Genomic DNA, 19,141 nt, shown 5'->3' with positions numbered 1-19,141 from the left:
GCGAGTGGATATTTGAGAGAGAGAAAAGCCAAAGTACGTTGAGTTGCACGTGACCCCCGCTCCACATGGGAAACATGAAGCTTGCTAACATGAAATTAGCTGTTACTATTTTCATTCTGCATCGCCCTGAAGCAGCACAGGACTGTTGGTTGTACACGCTCTGCCAGGAAAGTTTGAGGCTGACAGTATGGCTCTTTGAGTCATATATGGTTCAACTTTAGCTAACTTTCTGTACTGGTCTGAAGAGAGACAAAAATGATTGTCCTGACCAAAGGGCCCGTCCCGTCTTGAGATGAATGATCCCCTCATAGCAGGAAAAGTTAAAAACAGTTATCTTGAATGAAAATATATTCACTGAATAGGCATTTTTCTTTCCAAGGATATTTGTAATATCCTTAAAAAGCAAGATGTTTCACAGGCACAAAGAACAGACCTGCTGTGTCCATAAAACAGATGCTGTTTTCATTTTAAAGGGAAAAATAGTGCAGTGAGACAGATGACGATATGTTTTAGAGAGATTTTGTTTCAGCTATTGTACAGTAAGTGGAAAACAGGACTGTCCTCCCAGGGGACCTCTCAGTGACTTTAACATTAAAAGCTCATTTTCCTCTTCCTTAAATCCTGCTGCCCTGAACGTCATCCAAACTGCAAGCTAATGCAAACTCCTGGCACCGCTTCAAAGCAGAGCTGGTGTCTGCCTCACTTCCTCAGCCCCCCTCTCCTCTGCTCCTTCACTCCTCTGCATCTTGGGCAGAGTAACAGTGGGACTTTTAAGAGAATCTGGACTGAAACTGCTGCTTTCACCTCTGACCTAGATCTCAGTGCGGGTGATGAAGTGGAAATAAAACAAATTAGCTACTGTGGAGTCATCAGATTGTGGGTCCAGAAGAAAAGTATAACTGGTAACACTTACAGGTCCCATATTTCAAAGCTAATTGCCTGGAATCTGTCGTCAAAATTTCCTAATAACTATCTGGCATTTAGCTGTAAATTACAAGAATATTTCCAGGAAAGGCCAATGCAATTATTGTATTTTGACGGAAACAGGAGAATGTGTTTGTCACTACAATTATGAAGCTGCCTGTTGTTGATTTTAAGAAGAAAATTGTGAATTAGATATTAGGTATATATAATAGATAGCTTTAAAATAGATGTAACTATCCAGTGGAGTTTCCAAATTATTGGGAATTTGTTCAACATCCATTGTTTACAGTATGTTTGATAGTGTAATCGACATCAATACTGCACAGCCTGCTTACGTTTCTCACACCTGAGATAATAATGGACCCACCTGCCCACTCAGGTGTATAGAAACACGGTCAGAACTCTCACTTGGAACTTAAGTGTCACACACTATGTTGAGACTTTGAGTGCTGCATTTTAAACAGTTTTCTGCTCTGTGATTTCACAAAAGCACTTTTTCACAGGTGCTTTCTTTTAGGTAACAGCTGCTAGTGGCAGAACTGATACCACATCTTGTCAGTTTCAGCCTGTTTCAACCAATTTTATTTCTTCAGCTATTCCTTTGTTTTTTTTAAACATGATATTTTCTTTCATGACAGGGACTGTGGGCCTGTGTTGGTGTTGAGCAGCTTCACTGTGGAGCTGTGACGGCTGCTGCTTTGCGTAGAGTCTGTGTTTCAGTTTAACTGGTGAGTGTCTTGTCCAATGATCTTTTTTTACATTTTAAGTGGTGGAAGATTTGTCATATCCATGAAAACTGTTTGACAATAATGTTCTAGTCAAACCAATAAATTCGCTTTTGAAAGAATTGCATTAGGCAGAATACACCAATACCTCCTGTATCAAGAAAAGGTCATGAAGTTCATTCATCATTTATAATAACATACAGTACTCAGTACTGAGTGCTCTATTTGTGAGAAACCTATTCTGCACCTGCCTGTGTTTAATGTGTTCAATACCCTGTTCAGACTGTTCAGTGACACAAAACATGCTCAAGTTCCCTCTTGAAAACGCTAAACTCACAATGCAGTCAGTCAAATGGAAACACTACAAAAATGTACAATAAACAAAATATTATTATAGGCAAAGATGAATTACTGGGATTGAAAAAAAAAACACTTTCGTCATTGTCTGCACTCGATGGAAATACGAAATCCTTGTTATATGATTTCATGTGATGCCTCTCATCTATCAACAGCAGCCAATTTTCTACTTTTTCATCACCATTTACTTTTCCACCTGTACAGTATGTGTTATATTGTTGTTCCCTAGGTCAGTCGTTAGAGACTTTTCACATTTCAATATTTCACACAAAAAACCTAATCTTGCAGATTAACGTACCACAGAACAAAATGCAAGGATGTTTTTATAAGAAGGTTCAAAATGGCAAAACAGCCAAACAGCTAAAAACAACTATAATATATGGTATTTTATTTCAATTAAGAAATTGACAAGCACTCATCAGTCGACATATTAAAACATTTGTGCCATCTATGCAAACTCATATGATGGCTCCTTAAAATAAATACTTTTAAGAAGAAATAATACAGACAGAATATGTGAGGCTCAAACCACACGGACAAACAAATCATCCAAATGTCCAAGAGACGAAAGGGTGTGAAAGTTCCCAAAGTCAACCCCGACTCTCCAACAAAAAGCGTTTGTATAAAACAGCTAGGTATTTTTTAAAAATACAGAATCTTACAAAAAAAGATTTCTCTTCTCACTTCTTTAAATCACTGTAAAATATCAGCTGGTATTATGACAAGAAATCAGGAATTTTGCCATGTATAGTAATAAAAAGACAGAATGTGCTTCTGCATTTTTACATTAGTATTCACATACATCATGAGTGTACTGTATCATCAAAGTCCTCCATCCCTCTGATGGTGCTGTGATGGAGACAGGTGTAATGCACAGGGCTGCTTCCCTCCAACCGTCATCCTCATCATCACATTGTTTGCCGAGCTGAAGATAGACACTGGTGGCCATGGTAACGACAAAGGTGCAGCGCGACCCGAAAACACCCACATATTTGCAAAGACTGTGTCATTAACAACCTTTTAAACAGCCTCCCTGCACCATCCATGCCCTGGCTCTGTAAAACAATACACTTCACAGCCAAGTGTTCATTGTCTTTATAGGTTACATTAGCAACAGTGTTCACATTTTCTGTATATAAAAAACAAACAAAAGAAAAACTTTCCTTTTTTGACAATTTGTCAACTTTCAAATGGTCCAAAAAAGAGACAAAATAGCCATCAACGGGAGAGGATTTCAAGAATACAGGTTACAGTACAAAAAAGTGGTCCAGGTGGTAGCACATGAAGCATGCATGTGTTTATGTTGCCCTGCTCACCCCTAAAACCCTCATGCGAAGACATACTGTATAAAAAGGCCACATGGCTTTTCCTTCACTATAAAATGCACGTGTACTGTGACAACTGGCCTCTTGTCTGCTCATCCGAAGACTGACGAAAGGTGCTTTTTTCTCTCCTACTGGCGGACTTCACAAGAGATACGAAGCCTCTAACGGTCACTCTGACGTCTGTGTATTGTACATCGCCACACTCCTGAAGTGCACAGACACAAGAGTGTTGTCAATCTTGTCATCCAACTCTTGGTAAGAAAGCGAATAGGCGCATCATTTCCTGAAACTCTTCTTTCAGTGATGAAACTACAGTCGGCGGTCATTTAGTTTAGTTTATCTTAGCATAAAGACTGGAAACATGGGGAAACAGTTAGCCTGGTTCTAGCTGAATACGGACCGGCATCTTGAAAAGTTCATAAGCTAAGATGTTACACCTCGTTAGTTGAATTCATAGAAACATTTGGACAGAGCAAGGCTAGCTGTTTCGGCCAGCTGTTCTACCTGTTTGCAGTCTTTATGCCAAGCTAAGCTACACAACTGCTAGCTGTAGCTTCTTTTTTCAACAGACATACATGACAGTGGTGATGAGCTTCTCATTTCAAATGTCGAATTGTTCCTTTAAACCACAAAAATCACTGGAAAACATCAATTTATTTGTTTGTGTGTACACAAACCTCACGAGTAGTCTCTTACCTAGGGCTCTGTGTTTGTTAAGGGATCAGTGGGAGTATACTGTACGGGCATGTAAACAAAAGGCAGTCGGGCTTGAGCATGAGTCTGCTGAGCTCCCTCACTCCAGATAAAACAGGACGTCTCTAACCAGCCTCCAACTTTCTCTTAACTCTAAGTGCAAAGGCTTAGCGAAGCCCTTCACCCTTATTTCATATATCGCATCCATAATCTTTAGCATCTGCTCTACGGAAATAACAACAAAAATATAACTTAAGATAAACTCTCTAGGCACTGTTTGATTTCCAAGGCTTTGTGTTGTAGACTGTGATAAAAGGTCAGCAAACAGATAAAAAAAAAAAAGTAATAGAAAGAAACACCCGAGAGTGACAGTTCTGCAGACCAAACACTTTTTTCCTCTGTGATAGATCAAGTCCTCTGATTCAGCTCACACAGCCAAACAGACTTGCATCAAGCTCTGTGGTTGAGAGGCTGTAAGGGCAGAAAGTATCTAAAGGGTAAGTGTGTCGAAGTTTTCAAGGTTAAGTGTCAGTTTCAGTCTTTAACCCATCTTTTTCCTTCATGAAAAGAAAACAAAGCTCAGAGCTTAAGCCATTATCTTCTGGGGAATCTCTATAGAAGCCTTGACAAAGATGCAGTTGTCACGGACGTAGTTCCTCTTCTTGATCTCCTCGTGCGAGATGAACTTGGGGTAGCCGAAGCCCAGGGTGCTCTCGTCCAGCGAGTTGCGGGTGCTGCTGGGCTTCTGGAAGTTCTTCCAGTTGGGGTCGGGGTTGAAGGTCTCGGTGATGTGCTGGGGTTTGGAAAGAGATGGGTCACTCTGGTCCATGATGGAGAAAGTCACCTTGTAGGAGAAGGGCCACTCTAGCAGGTTGTCGTACTCCCCGGGCAGCACGCGGATGTAGACGGAGAGGTGGGAGCCCTCGCCGCTGCCGTTTCCGTTGAGGAAGGCCGACACTTGCAGCTTGTAGCCGTAGCGATGGGTGTAGAAGGGCGGACTGAAGAACTCGTGGTTGCTTCGGAGTTTGGCCTCCTGGAGTTTGCGCGAGTAGTCGTTGAGTTTCCAGATGAGGATGCCATCGTGACTGACGGACAGCTCCTCCATCTCCCTCCGCAGCTCCAGGATCTCCTGCCGCTGGCGACCCACCAGGTTGCACATCATAGTCAGGTGAGACTTAGTGGTGTCTTCCAGGTGACGGCCGATGGCCAGTTTGGGGCACTGAACAGAGAGACAGCAGAGAGATAAATTACAGAGAAGCTGTAGCACAAAATAACACCAAACATCACTCTCATCCTCCACTGCACAAACAATATGTTTAATTTCAAACTATTTACATATCAGTGTTTAGAGTAGACTATATTCTTACATTCGACAAATTCAGAGTCTTGCTGTTTTGTGTGTTTTCAGTGTGTGCTTGATGTGACATCTGTGCGATTTGATTTGCCTGAGGTGCGATTTTGACAAGAAGCGGTGTGACATTGGTGGCATATTGCCGTGGGAAAAAATAGAAATGTCATATTTGAATAATGTACTTGGTGTATTTGTTTACATCTCTTGACAACAGAATATTGCATCCACAGATCAACTTGCGCTTATGTGTCCGCCACATACTGAACATGATGATGTGGACACTTGGATTATTGTATTTAATGGTTGCTCTGCTCTTGAGGAGACATGTTTTCACCATCTGTAAATGTTATACATCATGCTTCCAGATGCTTTGTGATTCATAACGGAGCCAAGAGCCGAAAGCTCAGAGAATGATCTGCCACTACTCCTCGAGCGTGTCCACATTTTCACAAATTGATGTCAGTTTCAAAAATAGACAGAAATGTGCAGTCAGAATACAGAAGTGTTGCTCTCATTAAAATAGAACCTACAGGCACAGCGCTGTATGTTTGAGGAGCAAGGAAAATCATTACTCTGGACACAGTAGGCAAAGATATGAAGGAAATATAAAGGAAAAAAAATGCATGTAAACAACCAAGACAGCTGATTAGCATATCAACAACAGCGTGAACAGCAAAAGTTTCTCCAGAGGCGGTAATAATCTTCTAGGGTTAAATGATGCAGGTCAGTCTTACTCTGTGTTTGCAGCCGGCGTCTTTGAAGGGACAGAGAACGAGGGCGCTGCCGCAGTTGTCCTTCACATGGTTAGCCAGGTCCTCTCGGGCGATGTTGGGTGTACCGCACTGGTTTGGGCACTGTACAGGAAACCGAGGGCAGTGGTACTGGTGGTTCTGTAGGGGAGTCAGGAGTCAGGGACAGTGTTAATGTGTGTGTGTGTGTGTGTTACGTAATGGACAGAATGAGTGATAAGGACACACACTACACAGTGGAGCCGTAAATTATTGTTTGTACCTTAAAAATGTCCTTGAATGTTAAAAATATATATGCACGTGGTATTAAAAATGAGGGGAAAAATAGACTAGAAAAAAAATAGGTAACAACAAATCATGTAGCCTTGAGGCGCAGAAAATATTTGAACCCTGCTGCCAATAACACATGGAAAATACAGGAAGTCTCAGTGTAATAAAACACTTTGAATCATTTTTTTTCTCACTTCTATAGTGAAAGGATTTGCTTCTTCTTGCTTTCATGAATGACATTGGACGGAATATGTTTGAATACTGGAGGAACAAAAAAGTGATATGAAGAGGCCACGGTCTGGATGGTCATTTTTATGAATTGATAATGAAGCAATTAAAAGGACAACGAGGAGTTTCTATTTGGTTATAAAAAAGTCTCACGTTAATGTGGATAAATCTACGCTACCCACACTTGTTAATGGGCCCATTTCCGATAAATATATCGTTTTGTCTCTATCATTATTTTGTTATTATTAGTGGTGGCGGAAATGCTGGTCGAGCCGACCAGCGTTTCTTTACTTTCGGTTTCGTGGCGAGTCATGAGAATAACGCAGCCGAATCGCCGTTTATGGTCGGGACTACGACGGTATGTGATCGTCTTTGAACCTCTGACTTTAATTCTTGATGAATGAAAACATGAGTCCGTCTTGCGCCGGTCAAAGAATTTCACGGTGCGCGCGGAGGCTCATAAATGTAGTGTGAAAACGCTTCGCTTTTCCAAAACTCCTCGTTGTCCCTTTAATTGAGAAATAGAGCTACAATGACTTTTTACATCTTGGCCCAAAATGCGTGGAAGGGGAGAGACACTGAGTTCTGAGCCTCTGGCCAGATGTGTACAGAGGCAGGTGCTCTCACATAAGAGCCCAGATGGTAAAACAGCAGCTCACACTAACATCCAGCTGCCACAATAAAATCTCGCAAAATATCAAGTACGTTCCTGTGCATTTGGTTTGCTTTTGTGAACTTTGCATGACACTGACCTGGATTGTGTCAAAGACAAACTCCTTGCCGCAGTACTTGCAGGGTTGTGTGCGTTTGGGACACTCAGCCAGGCTGTGTTGGGACAGCAGACGACGCATCATCCTCGCCCCGCACTTGTTCTCACAGTAAACACTCTCCTGAGGACACACACCCTGGTGGTTCTGGGACAGAAAGGAAGGGTGATCACAATTTAGGGCGGATTAATAAAGTCAAGATGTGCTATAATTATTGTAGATACCATCCACCCAAACGTTTCTATATCACAGTTTTCATAGGTCAAAACTGCATTTTAGAACAAAATATGAACAACACTTTTTCTTTTCTTTTTTTTTTTTTTACCTGGGAGAGTACATACACTGAAAACCTCCAAATCGCCAGACATTACTTGCTGAGAAATTGATGATCTCTCACAGCACTCATCTTTTACCTGCCTTGTTATTACAATCTTAGTTGTATTAAGCTGTACAGTAGTTATTAAATGACACTTTGAGAGTTGATTTTTTTTTATTGAAAAACTACTGCTTTATCGTATGAGTATTTGCTGTTTTTCTCTCACTTTTTTTTTATTGTTGGGTTTAGTATCATCTTGAATTTTAAGATATTGAAATCTGCATTTTTCTTCCTCCTTTATAAAATTGGAAAAATTATCTTGTGATTAATCGGTGAACGAAAATAATAGTTGCAGCCTCAGTAAGGTCACCATCATTTTGGTTTTAAATGACTGTGTAATTCCAATGTAAAAGCCAAAAGGTGCATTAATGCCCTCGTGACTGTGTGCAGTGGGGAGACCAGCAGGGCCAGAGTAAACAGAGGAGGGGCAGGTTGGTGGAAATGACTGAGTTGTTCATGAGGAGACTCTGTATGAAAGACTCAGTCAGGGTTTTTTTCCCTTTACCAACACGTGTGTTATTTCAAAACTGACCAACACACTCCAAAAGCACTGACACACACGTGCATTAGTCTTTCCTGCTGCTTTTCACAAAGACACTATTCATTTAGGGGTGGAAATGATGTGCCTTGACTCTGGGTTGTTTACGTCAATTTCTCTCTGAGTTCAACCAGAAAAACACAACAAAGGAAACACAAACAGGTCTGGAGTGGGTGTTTACCTCATACGCTTCACCGGTGAACTCGCTGCCACAAAACTCGCACTTGACCTTGCGCTTGGGGCAGTCGTGCTGCAGGTGGTCGGGCAAGTCGCGGCGCGTCAGCTTGACGGAGCACCGATTGGGGCAGGGTATCACATTGAAGGCGCAGGTGGAGAAGTGGCCCTGAGGGAGACATGATGACAGAGAGAGAGAGATGGAGATGTGTCATCAAACTCAAACATACAGCAAGACGTTGGCTGTTAAACCAGGCAGAAGACAACGAGAGGTGAGGGGAGGGAGGAGGCGGCAGATCAGTGTCTGAGGGGGAACAGGTGAAGGGAAAGAGAGAAAGCATATCGCAGCTACTCACCTGCAGTTGCTTCATCTGTCCGGTCCAGCGGCAGCCCTCCTCACTGTGGATGCAGCGGATGGGCAGAGCCAGGATCTGCTGCTCCAGCTCTGGATCTGGGTAGATCTGTGGAGGAAAGGCAGGACTGAGGTCACTAAAACTGGCTGCTTAGATTTATGCTAGGAAAGAGTTCCAACATTAAAGTCCCTCTAAAACAGTGGTTCCCAACCTTTTTTGGCTCGTGACCCCATTTTAACATCAAATATTTCTGGCGACCCCACGATCACGTGCAGTCATGTGATCGCGGCCGTCAATCATGCATCAGCTCAGATATTTTTATATGCTGCATTTTATTTTAACTTTATATTCGAGAAAGTGAAAGTATAGAATACAGCTGTTTAAGATTGTGTGTGGTGTTTTTAATAATCATTTAAAAAAGAATAATAATTAGTTAAAAGAATATTTTTATCAGTATTTTTTTTTTATCAATTATTATACATTTCGGACGACCCCATTTGAATTCCAGGCGACGCCAAGTGGGGTCCCGACCCCAAGGTTGAAAAACACTGCTCTAAAACCACAAATTGTAGGTTTTACATTGGTGTTTATCTGTGGGTAAAACACAATAATGCAACATGTAAATAAGTCAAGTTTTAAAAGTTGTTTGTTGGGGCATTGCTAAACAAGAGCTTCTTCCCCCTGGCTCCAGCCTTTACACTACAGTAGGCTTGGCTGAACACATCCTCCATCCCTACAGCTATGTGTATTTCTATGAGCTATGAGTTCAGATTTGTTTACACTGGCGAATCTTGGGGGGAAAAAAAGCAGAGGCATGCTTTTCAAAATGCTGCAAAACTCTACCTAAGATACTACAAAAAACACCAGCAACATGTCGATTTCCACATCCAATCATATAAACAGATTGTTAAGCAGCATGAAGAGGCTTTCATCCAAACACTGGAAAGTCAAACTGTTGTGTGATTGTGTTAGAAAACTGCAGCAGTGAGTCAACACAGTGACTGCAGTGACATTGTGTGAGTCTATGGAAGAGAGGCACAGAGAAAAAGAGAGTGAGCAGAGGAGCAGATTTATTTTTCCTTAGTCTCTGAGCGATGGGGATGAGTCAGTTTTCTGCCCAAACACCCCAAATCCTCCCCTGCAGTCCGCTGTCCTGAGGATTTACAGCTCTGCTTGGCGTCTCCATCCCCCATCGCTGTCACACGAGCAGAGCACTGGTCAAACAAGAAAAGCCACTTCCTCAAAATGTCACAACAGCCCTCTAAACAAACAACTCAGCCCCAGCTCGCCTGCGCTCACGTGCCTCCTGCAGCCAAACATGGGAGCCATCGCTATTAAATTAAAAAGTTAATTTGGACAATCATCACCAATCAAACTTCCACTTCTCTTTGTCTGTAGCTGCCGTGATAGGAGCCTCTGCCAGTGTAAATAAGGACTTACTAAATATGCTTTTTAAAACTCTTTAGTAAAGCACAGATATATCTACTATTACAACACATGCTTGACTTCCGCTGCATGCCACTTATACAGTGGGACCAGACAATATCTTGCTGCCATTATCACATTCTTTGAGGAGAAACAGAGGCGAGAAAATCCTCTAAAGAAACATGAAACACTCTCTCATTGTTCCAGTCTTGGAATCTGCAGGGAGACGGCAATAATGACCTTTTAATAACTTAGTCGCAGCCAGATCAGGGGGGTTAAGCTGTTTGGAGCTCTAACTTAGGGGTTTATTCTGTCTGCTTTAGCCTTTGTTAGTCCCACACTACAGCGGCAGCAGCGCAATCCTTTAATGACTGCACAACTCTTGTTCTATTGGAGCAAGGTTGTACTCGTGCATGCTTTCTTTTTTCTTTTTTCTTTGTTTTTTTTTTGGGGAGGACAGTGTGCAGCGAACATCACAATAACCCCGACAGAGGACCACCAGCGAGGGGTAATTTGCAGGCGACTGGGAGCCTGTGAGGGCCTTGGTAAATAACAACGTCTGACAGGTGTGCCATGAGCACATCCTTCCCGTGGAGAGTCCCATGCTATTACAGGCGCCTGTATCGCTCGCAGCGCAGCATGCAGAACTGCGCTGCTGCCCCGCTGATCCTGCTGCAGCACCGGGTGAACGGCTCAATGGCTGATTGGGGCTAAAGCTAACGAACTGCATGGGAGAACAACATGCAGCGGCCTACTTTCAATCGGTGCCAAAAGCCGCACAGAAAGCGACAATCATTTACTGTCTGTTGATAGGGTTTTACAGTCTCTCATGCATAGTTCAGGAGGATAACACATGTGAGGGACATCCCCTGACACTGAATACAGTTAGTGATTATCACCCCCTCTCCACCCCCCCCCCAAGGCACAATCTGATTAACACCGCCTTTACAAAACAAGGAAAAGAATAGTTCAGGTGGAATGTGGATATTGTTTTCTTTCTCTGGACAGGGAGAGATTCACCTGGCAGAGAAAATCATAGTGGTTTTATTTAATAACCTGTCCTCCATATTTCTATCCGATCAACCAACCAGATTTCTCTCCCATTGTAATAAAATGAAATGCAACTCCATTGGGGTGAGACAAAGATTATTCATCCTTTTAGTAAGGGCAACATATGAAAATCTGGGAACTAAATCCTTACCAAGAAATTTCTTCACAGTTGTCTTTAGGAACATGCGTAGTATGACGTCTTAAAATGTTGAAATTCAACTCCCGTGGGAAACCCCCTAAAAAACGACTCAAAGTTGGGGTACCCGGTAACTGGATTTTTGAACATTCCGAAATGTTAAATTTGGCCTTGAGTAACTTGTGAGGGGTCAAACTAGGGGTTTTTCATGATTCTGAGTTGATTGCAAACATTAGTTTTACACCCAAAACACTCCTTGGTGGAGAAAAAAACAGCCACACCCACTTTTCTTGTTCATCGGAACCCCCATCACCACGACCAATAGAATGTTGGTGCAGGGAAGTTCCATAGTGCAGTTTCAGCCGACGCGACCCGGCTCAGGCTGCACCGGCAGCACCATTCATCCTATTAACCATTTTTCTACCATTGCAATGAGTCTGGAAACATTATTTTAAGGCCGAAAAACTCCGCAATGTTACTTTAATGCAAATTCAATCATGAATTCTTTGGCCTTACCACTGCAACTTTTCTGCAAATTTGCTATCATAGACCGCTGTGGCTACTAGCTGTGGTCAGCTGTGGCCACAGTGTTTCCATTACGTTTTTTTGCATGTCTGTGTTTTTATTACTAGTTATTGTTTTCATATAACATTAAGTTGTATGCGGATCGGGAGCGAGAGAGAAGGAAAGACATGAGGTGCACACCAGATTTCACATACCAGTAAAAACGGAAACATACACATAGCCTACACACAGACACACACTTCTCACTATTGGGTACATGTACATTAAAAGGTTGCTTTCTTCTACTTTTTATTTATTGCCATGGTAAATCGGCCTAAGTATTGTTTAGTGGTAGTTGTAGTTGGTTAGCATTAAAAGTGAGGAATTTTGGAGTTAGCTAGTGCTAGACATGTTGAAGCCATATACAACCTTAGATCATTGACAGACACTTTTTACACCTTATGTGAGAGCATAAGAACTTGAAATATGTCATGTCATTGCGTTGATAACATGCATAAGAAACTTAAAAATTGTGGTAACACTTTATTTGATGCCTATCTCTATAATGCATTATTGTCATACTTATAATGGGTTATAATAATAAAAGTTATAATGCAGTTATAGCACTGTATAACTATGGTTATAAACACTCATAAATGATCATAATGCTTTATAACAATAATCATAACACACTATAAAGCATTTTATCTTGTCTTATAAGGTCAGGTATTAATATATTATAACTATTAGGAACTCACTGACAATGCCCACATTGATAATGCATTAAAATATAGTTATAATGTGTTACAATTCACTTTATGCACAGCTACACTACTTCCTGAAATAAACCAGCTCGTTTAATTCCTGTCTTACATTATTGGACCAATTGATTAATCCAGGTGTGTCTGAGTAGTCACAGTGGTCAGACACACCTGGATTAATCAGTTGGTCCAATAATGTAAGACAGGAATTAAACGAGCTGGCTTATTTCAGGAAGTAGTGTAGCTGTGCATAAAGTGAATTGGCTTATAATTGTGTATAACTATCATAATAAACACTCATAAATTACCATAAGGCTTTATAACAATAAGCATAACATATTATAGACCATTATAACTCTATTGTAATACTTGACCTTAAGCCATTATAAAATGCTCTATGATGTGTTATGCTTATTGTTATAAAGCCTTATGATCATTTATGAGTATTTATAATGATGGTTATACACTTTTATAAGCCAATTATAACACATTATAACTATATTTACGTTGTATTATCGACGTGGGCATTGTCAGCCAGTTACTAACAATTATAACGTATTATTATACCTGACCTTATAAGTCATCATTAAATGTTTTATAGTGTGTTATGATTATTGTTATAAAGCCTTATGATAATTTATGAATGTTTATAATTATAGTTATACAATGCTATAACCACATTATAACTCATTATAAGTATGGTTATAATGCATTATAGAGATAGGCGTCAAAGTCTTACCAAAATGGCTGTTAGTTGGTAAATAACAGTAAATAATATGGTTAGTTAGCCAACTCCTATGTGCGACTGAATCTGATGACCATCTGACCATTTTATTTTCCTAAATGCTAGCTGACTGCCCCATTAGCTATCAAGCTAGGAAAACATGGCGTAGGCCTATTGTCATCGCAAGGATTTTTGCAGAACGGTTTAGGCTATTATAATAAAGGTGATCTACTATACTCAATAGAATACATTAGAGATCAGCTATTCCTGTGTATGACAGAGGTTTTCTTTAATGTCACAAAAAACTTCTACTATTACTACTGAATATTTAATATAACTTATATTCTACCTTTTTACATTGTTGGACATTAATCTAGCACACACGTCAATGTCATGTCAAAAACCTGGGGGCCAGATCTGTCCTGCGACACTTTTATATGGCCCTATTATGTTAATAATGTCCCACCAATATAGCATTCACATTACTCACATTACAAATCCCATAATACACTACAACAGCTACCACGGCCATGACCAAGCAATAGGCCCAAGCTGGAATGAACAAGTTTGTGACACACTGCAACATCTTTTTCCATTCTTCAAAAACGACCTCTTAGAGCCTGGATGCTCGATGGAGATTGATGCTCAGTGTGTGTGCAGATTAACATTACCATGTTTGCAATCAATGTAGCACCACTGTGTATTTTTTGTACTTTTCCCATCTTCATTTCGAACAAACTTGTTTCAGTTGTTGCTGGTATGTGAAATCTGGTGCATGTCCACTGTCTTTTCTCTCTCGCTGCTTGCTACCGATCTGCATAATAAATTACATCTATAATAACTTTTTTAATAAATTTAGCGACACCACAAAATCCTGGAGGGTCTGTAGAAATATAATAGAAAAAAAAATAGAAAAAAGGGTAGAAAGTTATATTGAGTATTTAGTAGTATTATGTAACACAACCTCTGCAATGATAAGGAATGGCTTCTCTGCAGTATTCTATTGGTGGTGGTGATGGGGGTTCCGATGAACAAGAAAAGTGGGTGTGGCTGTTTTTTTCTCCACCAAGGAGTGTTTTGGGTGTAAAACTAATGTTTGCAATCAACTCAGAATCATGAAAAAACTCTAGTTTGACCCCTCACAAGTTACTTAAGGCCAAATTTAACATTTCGGAATGTTCAAAAATCCAGTTACCGGGTACCCCAACTTTGAGTCATTTTTTAGGGGGTTTCCCACGGGAGTTGAATTTCAACATTTTAAGACGTCATACTACGCATGTTCCTAAAGACAACTGTGAAGAAATTTCTTGGTAAGGATTTAGTTCCCAGATTGGTCAAATATCTGCTAAAATGCCCTTACTATTTGTCATCCAGAGATTCATTGGCAAAAATTGTTTTTTCTCTTCAAATCTGACAATTTGCATGTCAGATCCCAACTGTGTCTACATCCACTGTTGTGGGATTATATTTATGTAGCTCTCTGAGCTGCTCTCCTCTCTGATTTGCATTTTTTCCAGGTTGGACCAGTGAACACAAGTTTATTTACATTGTGTAACACCCGTGACGTCTTTTTCAATCACACCATCATCTGAAAGCCTTTCCTTAAATCTTCTTTTTCTAAAATCCATTTTGATTTCATATGCTCTCTGTTGCCTGCTCACCACTTTAGTCCAGGAATTTACAAACATTCAAGATACTCTGAGGATGAACCGACTGACTGACTGTCTCTGTGATTTATTTTAAGCACCTTAATAAGGTAAGTGTTTGAATTTAACTATTGCCCTGATTGATGATAAACCTACAAAACTAATGATATTCTCAACTCTATACTTTTATGTTAATATAAGAAGATTGCACATATACTTCACCTGCTCACATGCTCACCTGCCATTGTGCATGTGTTAGCATGCTGATATTAGCATTTAGGTGAAAGCACAGCTGTGCTTCATGGAACCAATAGCTGTTAATTTGCTCTGACTATTTTTTTTACTCCATTGTTTTACTGTAAATAAGAACACTGTTGCTGTTGTCTGACTTAGGGGGAAATATTTCAGTCATATTATTCTACCCAAAGTGTGCATGTTATCTCACCTTGGCATAGTCCAAAGGGAGCTGATCCTCTGGACACTTGAAGACCCCCTCACTGCAATAAACAACAGGAAAAAAAGTTTTGTTATTAGAGGAATTTCTCAGAATAAAAGATGACTGTCGACAAAACAAATATAACAGAATGTTTACAAGGACAATCAGCCAACAACCATTTTTTAAATCACATTCAACGCTCAGTGAGATTACTAACTCTGAGGAACTGGAGCTAAAAGCCTGGAAGAGCAGAGCTGCTCTGCCGTTAGTTTCATTCTGTCTCATCAAACACGCTCTTAATGGGAGAAGTTCTCTGACTCATCACACTATGTGACGTACAAACACGCTGCACCTCAAAGTCAAATCTTTGAGCCACTGGCTTCAAGGACATTAGTTCTTTCATCTTCTCCCCCTTAGAGCACACGTCTGCATAGTCTTGTATTACTACAGCGGAAAAAACTACTAAGTTGGTGCCTGATCTGTTTATCTATAATACATAAAGGTATGATTGTGGATTCCACTTCACAGATAATTTTACCACTTCTCCCACAGCTTTGAGTGTGGAATAAATTTGCCCTTGTTTCACAGTCTAGATGAGAGTGTGCTAGTTTCAGCAGGCTTCTGTTTCCTCAGAATAAAGCAGAGTAAACCTGGCCTTCATGCTTGAGGCTCCACCTCGGGAAAAACAGACGTGTTGCTAATCTGCCAGTGCGTGAGCGAGACAAGTTTTTGTTCTTTTTCCTTGTTCCTCTCTTGCAGGAGTTTAACCCAAAATAAAACCTGAACTTTTGTTTTACTACAGACCCCCGTGAAGTTTTTGTGGCGCCACAGAGGAGCCCTCAGTGGCCTGTTTTAGGGTTAAATGAGCGAGTGCCATGGCTCATTAGGGCAGCCCTCCCTCCCAAAGTCCCTACCCTGATGTCATCATGAAATATTCACACGTGTAAATAATGGAGGCAGCAGCCACGAGGGGTGAGCTGCTGCACAGACTCTATGTGTGTGGCTGCACAGCGAAGACATCCATGCACAAATGAGTTCAAAAGACAAACAAATTGAAAAAGCAATATCTTCTGAGATATCAATAAACAATGCTAGCCTACTCTTGCTACTTCTCAGTTTTATTTGATTGTAAACAAATTGGTTTGACAGCAAATTTGTTTTTTGACCTCTTTGAAGAAAATGAAGACAGATTATGCCTTGTTTTGTGAAAAAGTGTCAAAAAGACATAGATAAGCAAAGAGATGTAAATATCACTATAGCTCTAGCAAACAAAGACGTAGAGAAACGTGTTCAGAAGTCAGGCCCTGAGGCCTGATGTGACCTCCTGTGCCAAGAGGCCTCTGATAACCCAGATCGTGTCTAAATTATGTTTACACTAATTAAGGGACAACGGTATACAAACAGAAGTGTTTGCCTCCTGGTGCTTTCATTTGGTTGGCTGCCGTGTCACCTGACCGCAGCTCCCAGAGGCACAGGGACATGTGACAGGGCGGCTGTGCATGTGCGCCTCTCTCCGTCTACACAGCTGCTGAGAAAGCCATGGAGTATGCTGAAGGGGGGTGGGTGGGAGCAGAGGTTAGGCCTGAGAGGGAGGCAGGGTTGATGAAAGGGGGGGGTGGAGGAGGGGGGTTAATGCATGACGAGACAGCAGTAATTCTCCTCCATTAGGGTCACTGTGTCAGCAGGGAGCTGGATACCAATTAACAAGCCACAACGGGCTATAAAAGAGGGTCAATCGATTAGAGGCTTGGAGAGCCCAGTCAGCATCTCATGTGTAGTGTGAAATCATTTACAGTGCTCATCGCCATCACAGAGGAATCATCTCAGGCTGTGGTGGGAGAAGTATAGGCTACAGGGCACTGCCTGCAACGGTAAGAAGAAATGAGAAGCGACAGGCTCTCAGCTCAGGACAGGGGACCGCCAGAGGCCCCTGACCAGCCTGGGCCCCGTATCTGACGCACAGAGAGGCAGACAGGCGAAAAGAGCCTAGTCACAGACTGTCAGGATAATTCATTCTGTGGTCGCAGAGAAGCTCCTGCAGCCACACAGTCATGTGTTCGGCCCCATTGCTGATAATACCGCTCCGCTCTCTTGGCCTCTCGAGAGTCCAACTCACTGACGGTTTGTGACAGCACATTAGCGGTGGAAGGTAGAGACGATACAACACAGATCTGGTCCAGTTCTATCCATCTTCACCGACTAGTATTTTCTGTGACTAGTGAGCGCTTCCACAAAGAGGCAAGATAGTTAGCATGCTAGTGTTAGCATCAAGCTTCAGGAACACCCACGCTGAGCTGTGGGCATGGTTGCCCAGTGTTGTCACTACATGAAATAATTGACAAATGATGCAAATAATTACCAATACATTTTTTCTATAGATCAAGAGATTACTCTATTCTAAGGGATAGCTACAACAAGTCATTAGAGCTCAACTTCTGCTCAGGTTTAACCAAAGACTAACAACGACTGAATCACTTGTGAATCAGTAAACGGATTAATACAATAGTAGCTGAACAACAGAAGGGGAATCTTTCACCATCTTCTAGATCTAGACTAAACACCGTTGACAAAAAACAAAACAATAGAGCTTAATCTGTTAGGCGTGACCCTACTACAGTTAGTTAAGGGAAAACACAACTGTGAGACAAAGCCCAAGGGGTAGACTCCTTTGTGTACAACTCCACAAGTGGGAACTTGCACCTCTCAACAGTCAGCGTCCTCTAAAACAAGTTTGTCACAAATATTTCTTCACCACACATTTCTGGCCTGAGTTCACAGTCTAGTCAATGATCATTCAGAGAGCGACAGGCTGGTAAATAAAGTGTTTCAGTGCCGGGACGTCACAGGGGAGCAGCTTAAGACTGGACAGCATACAGTATAACACAATCACCTCATTAAAATTTCATTGCCTCCTCTGATACCGTGAGAGCAGAAGAGGCTCTACAGCTGCTCTGCTCCAGAGATGATCGTGTTTAAATCACCTCGAATGTACTGCCAGACAAGAGCGTAAACATTATCACACTGTGTTAGCTTGTAGAAAACACATTTGCCCATCTGCAGGTGAAATGCACCCACTAGTCAAACCCATCATTGCTCTGGACCCTAAATCCCTTCGCCCTCTAATTGCCCCTTCTCCTCCCTGTCCTCAAATCTTCTTTTCAGGCGCAGATTAAACAGCCATCCATTCATCCAGCTGATACCACGAGGACAGCCGTCACAACATGCCTCGTCACTGTGCGCACGGCTCCTGACAGGCAGACGGTGAGAAGTACAAATCCCTCAGGTTTAATCTCACCGGTGCAGAGCGGAGGGGTGTTTTTCAAGCGACAGCGACTGGGCTGCAGGCCACACACTGAGGTGACAGGCTATGCCTCCACACAAAACCAGGACCACTGAGTAACCTTGAAACCCAAACAGAGAGACTTCTAAACAAACCTGCCTATGTTTGCAAATGTAACAGGCGGGACAGTCGCGGCGCACTGAACAAACTTAAACCAAAAACTAGTCTGTGGCGCGTTAACCTTTGTCCCACCAGGGGTTTTCTCATTGACTGATAGAAACAGGAGCCTTGAGTGAGGTCCCCGCTCGTCTCCGACAGGGGCTCACTACGAGCTTTGATGTTCATCCTC

At 41.7% G+C, this 19,141-nt stretch overlaps 1 protein-coding gene across 2 annotated transcripts in view; it reads right to left on the bottom strand.

The window, feature by feature from the left end:
* Positions 1-2,377: 2,377 nt before the first annotated feature.
* traf4a (tnf receptor-associated factor 4a) overlaps positions 2,378-19,141 on the bottom strand; it is a 38,171-nt gene continuing 21,407 nt past the window's right edge. For both annotated transcript variants that reach the window (XM_083985882.1, XM_083985883.1), the window contains 6 exons: positions 15,522-15,573; positions 8,834-8,938; positions 8,485-8,646; positions 7,375-7,536; positions 6,110-6,265; positions 2,378-5,243 (listed from right to left, as the gene is read on the bottom strand). In XM_083985882.1, the coding sequence (XP_083842008.1) occupies positions 4,611-5,243; positions 6,110-6,265; positions 7,375-7,536; positions 8,485-8,646; positions 8,834-8,938; positions 15,522-15,573 (1,270 nt within the window). In that variant the 3' untranslated portion in view covers positions 2,378-4,610. The remainder of the gene's footprint in view (positions 5,244-6,109; positions 6,266-7,374; positions 7,537-8,484; positions 8,647-8,833; positions 8,939-15,521; positions 15,574-19,141) is intronic.

The sequence above is a fragment of the Trachurus trachurus genome (assembly GCF_905171665.1).
Source record: "Trachurus trachurus genome assembly, chromosome: 13".
In the NCBI taxonomy this organism is placed as follows: Eukaryota; Metazoa; Chordata; class Actinopteri; order Carangiformes; family Carangidae; genus Trachurus; species Trachurus trachurus.
This window is presented reverse-complemented; position numbering and strand designations above follow the sequence as displayed.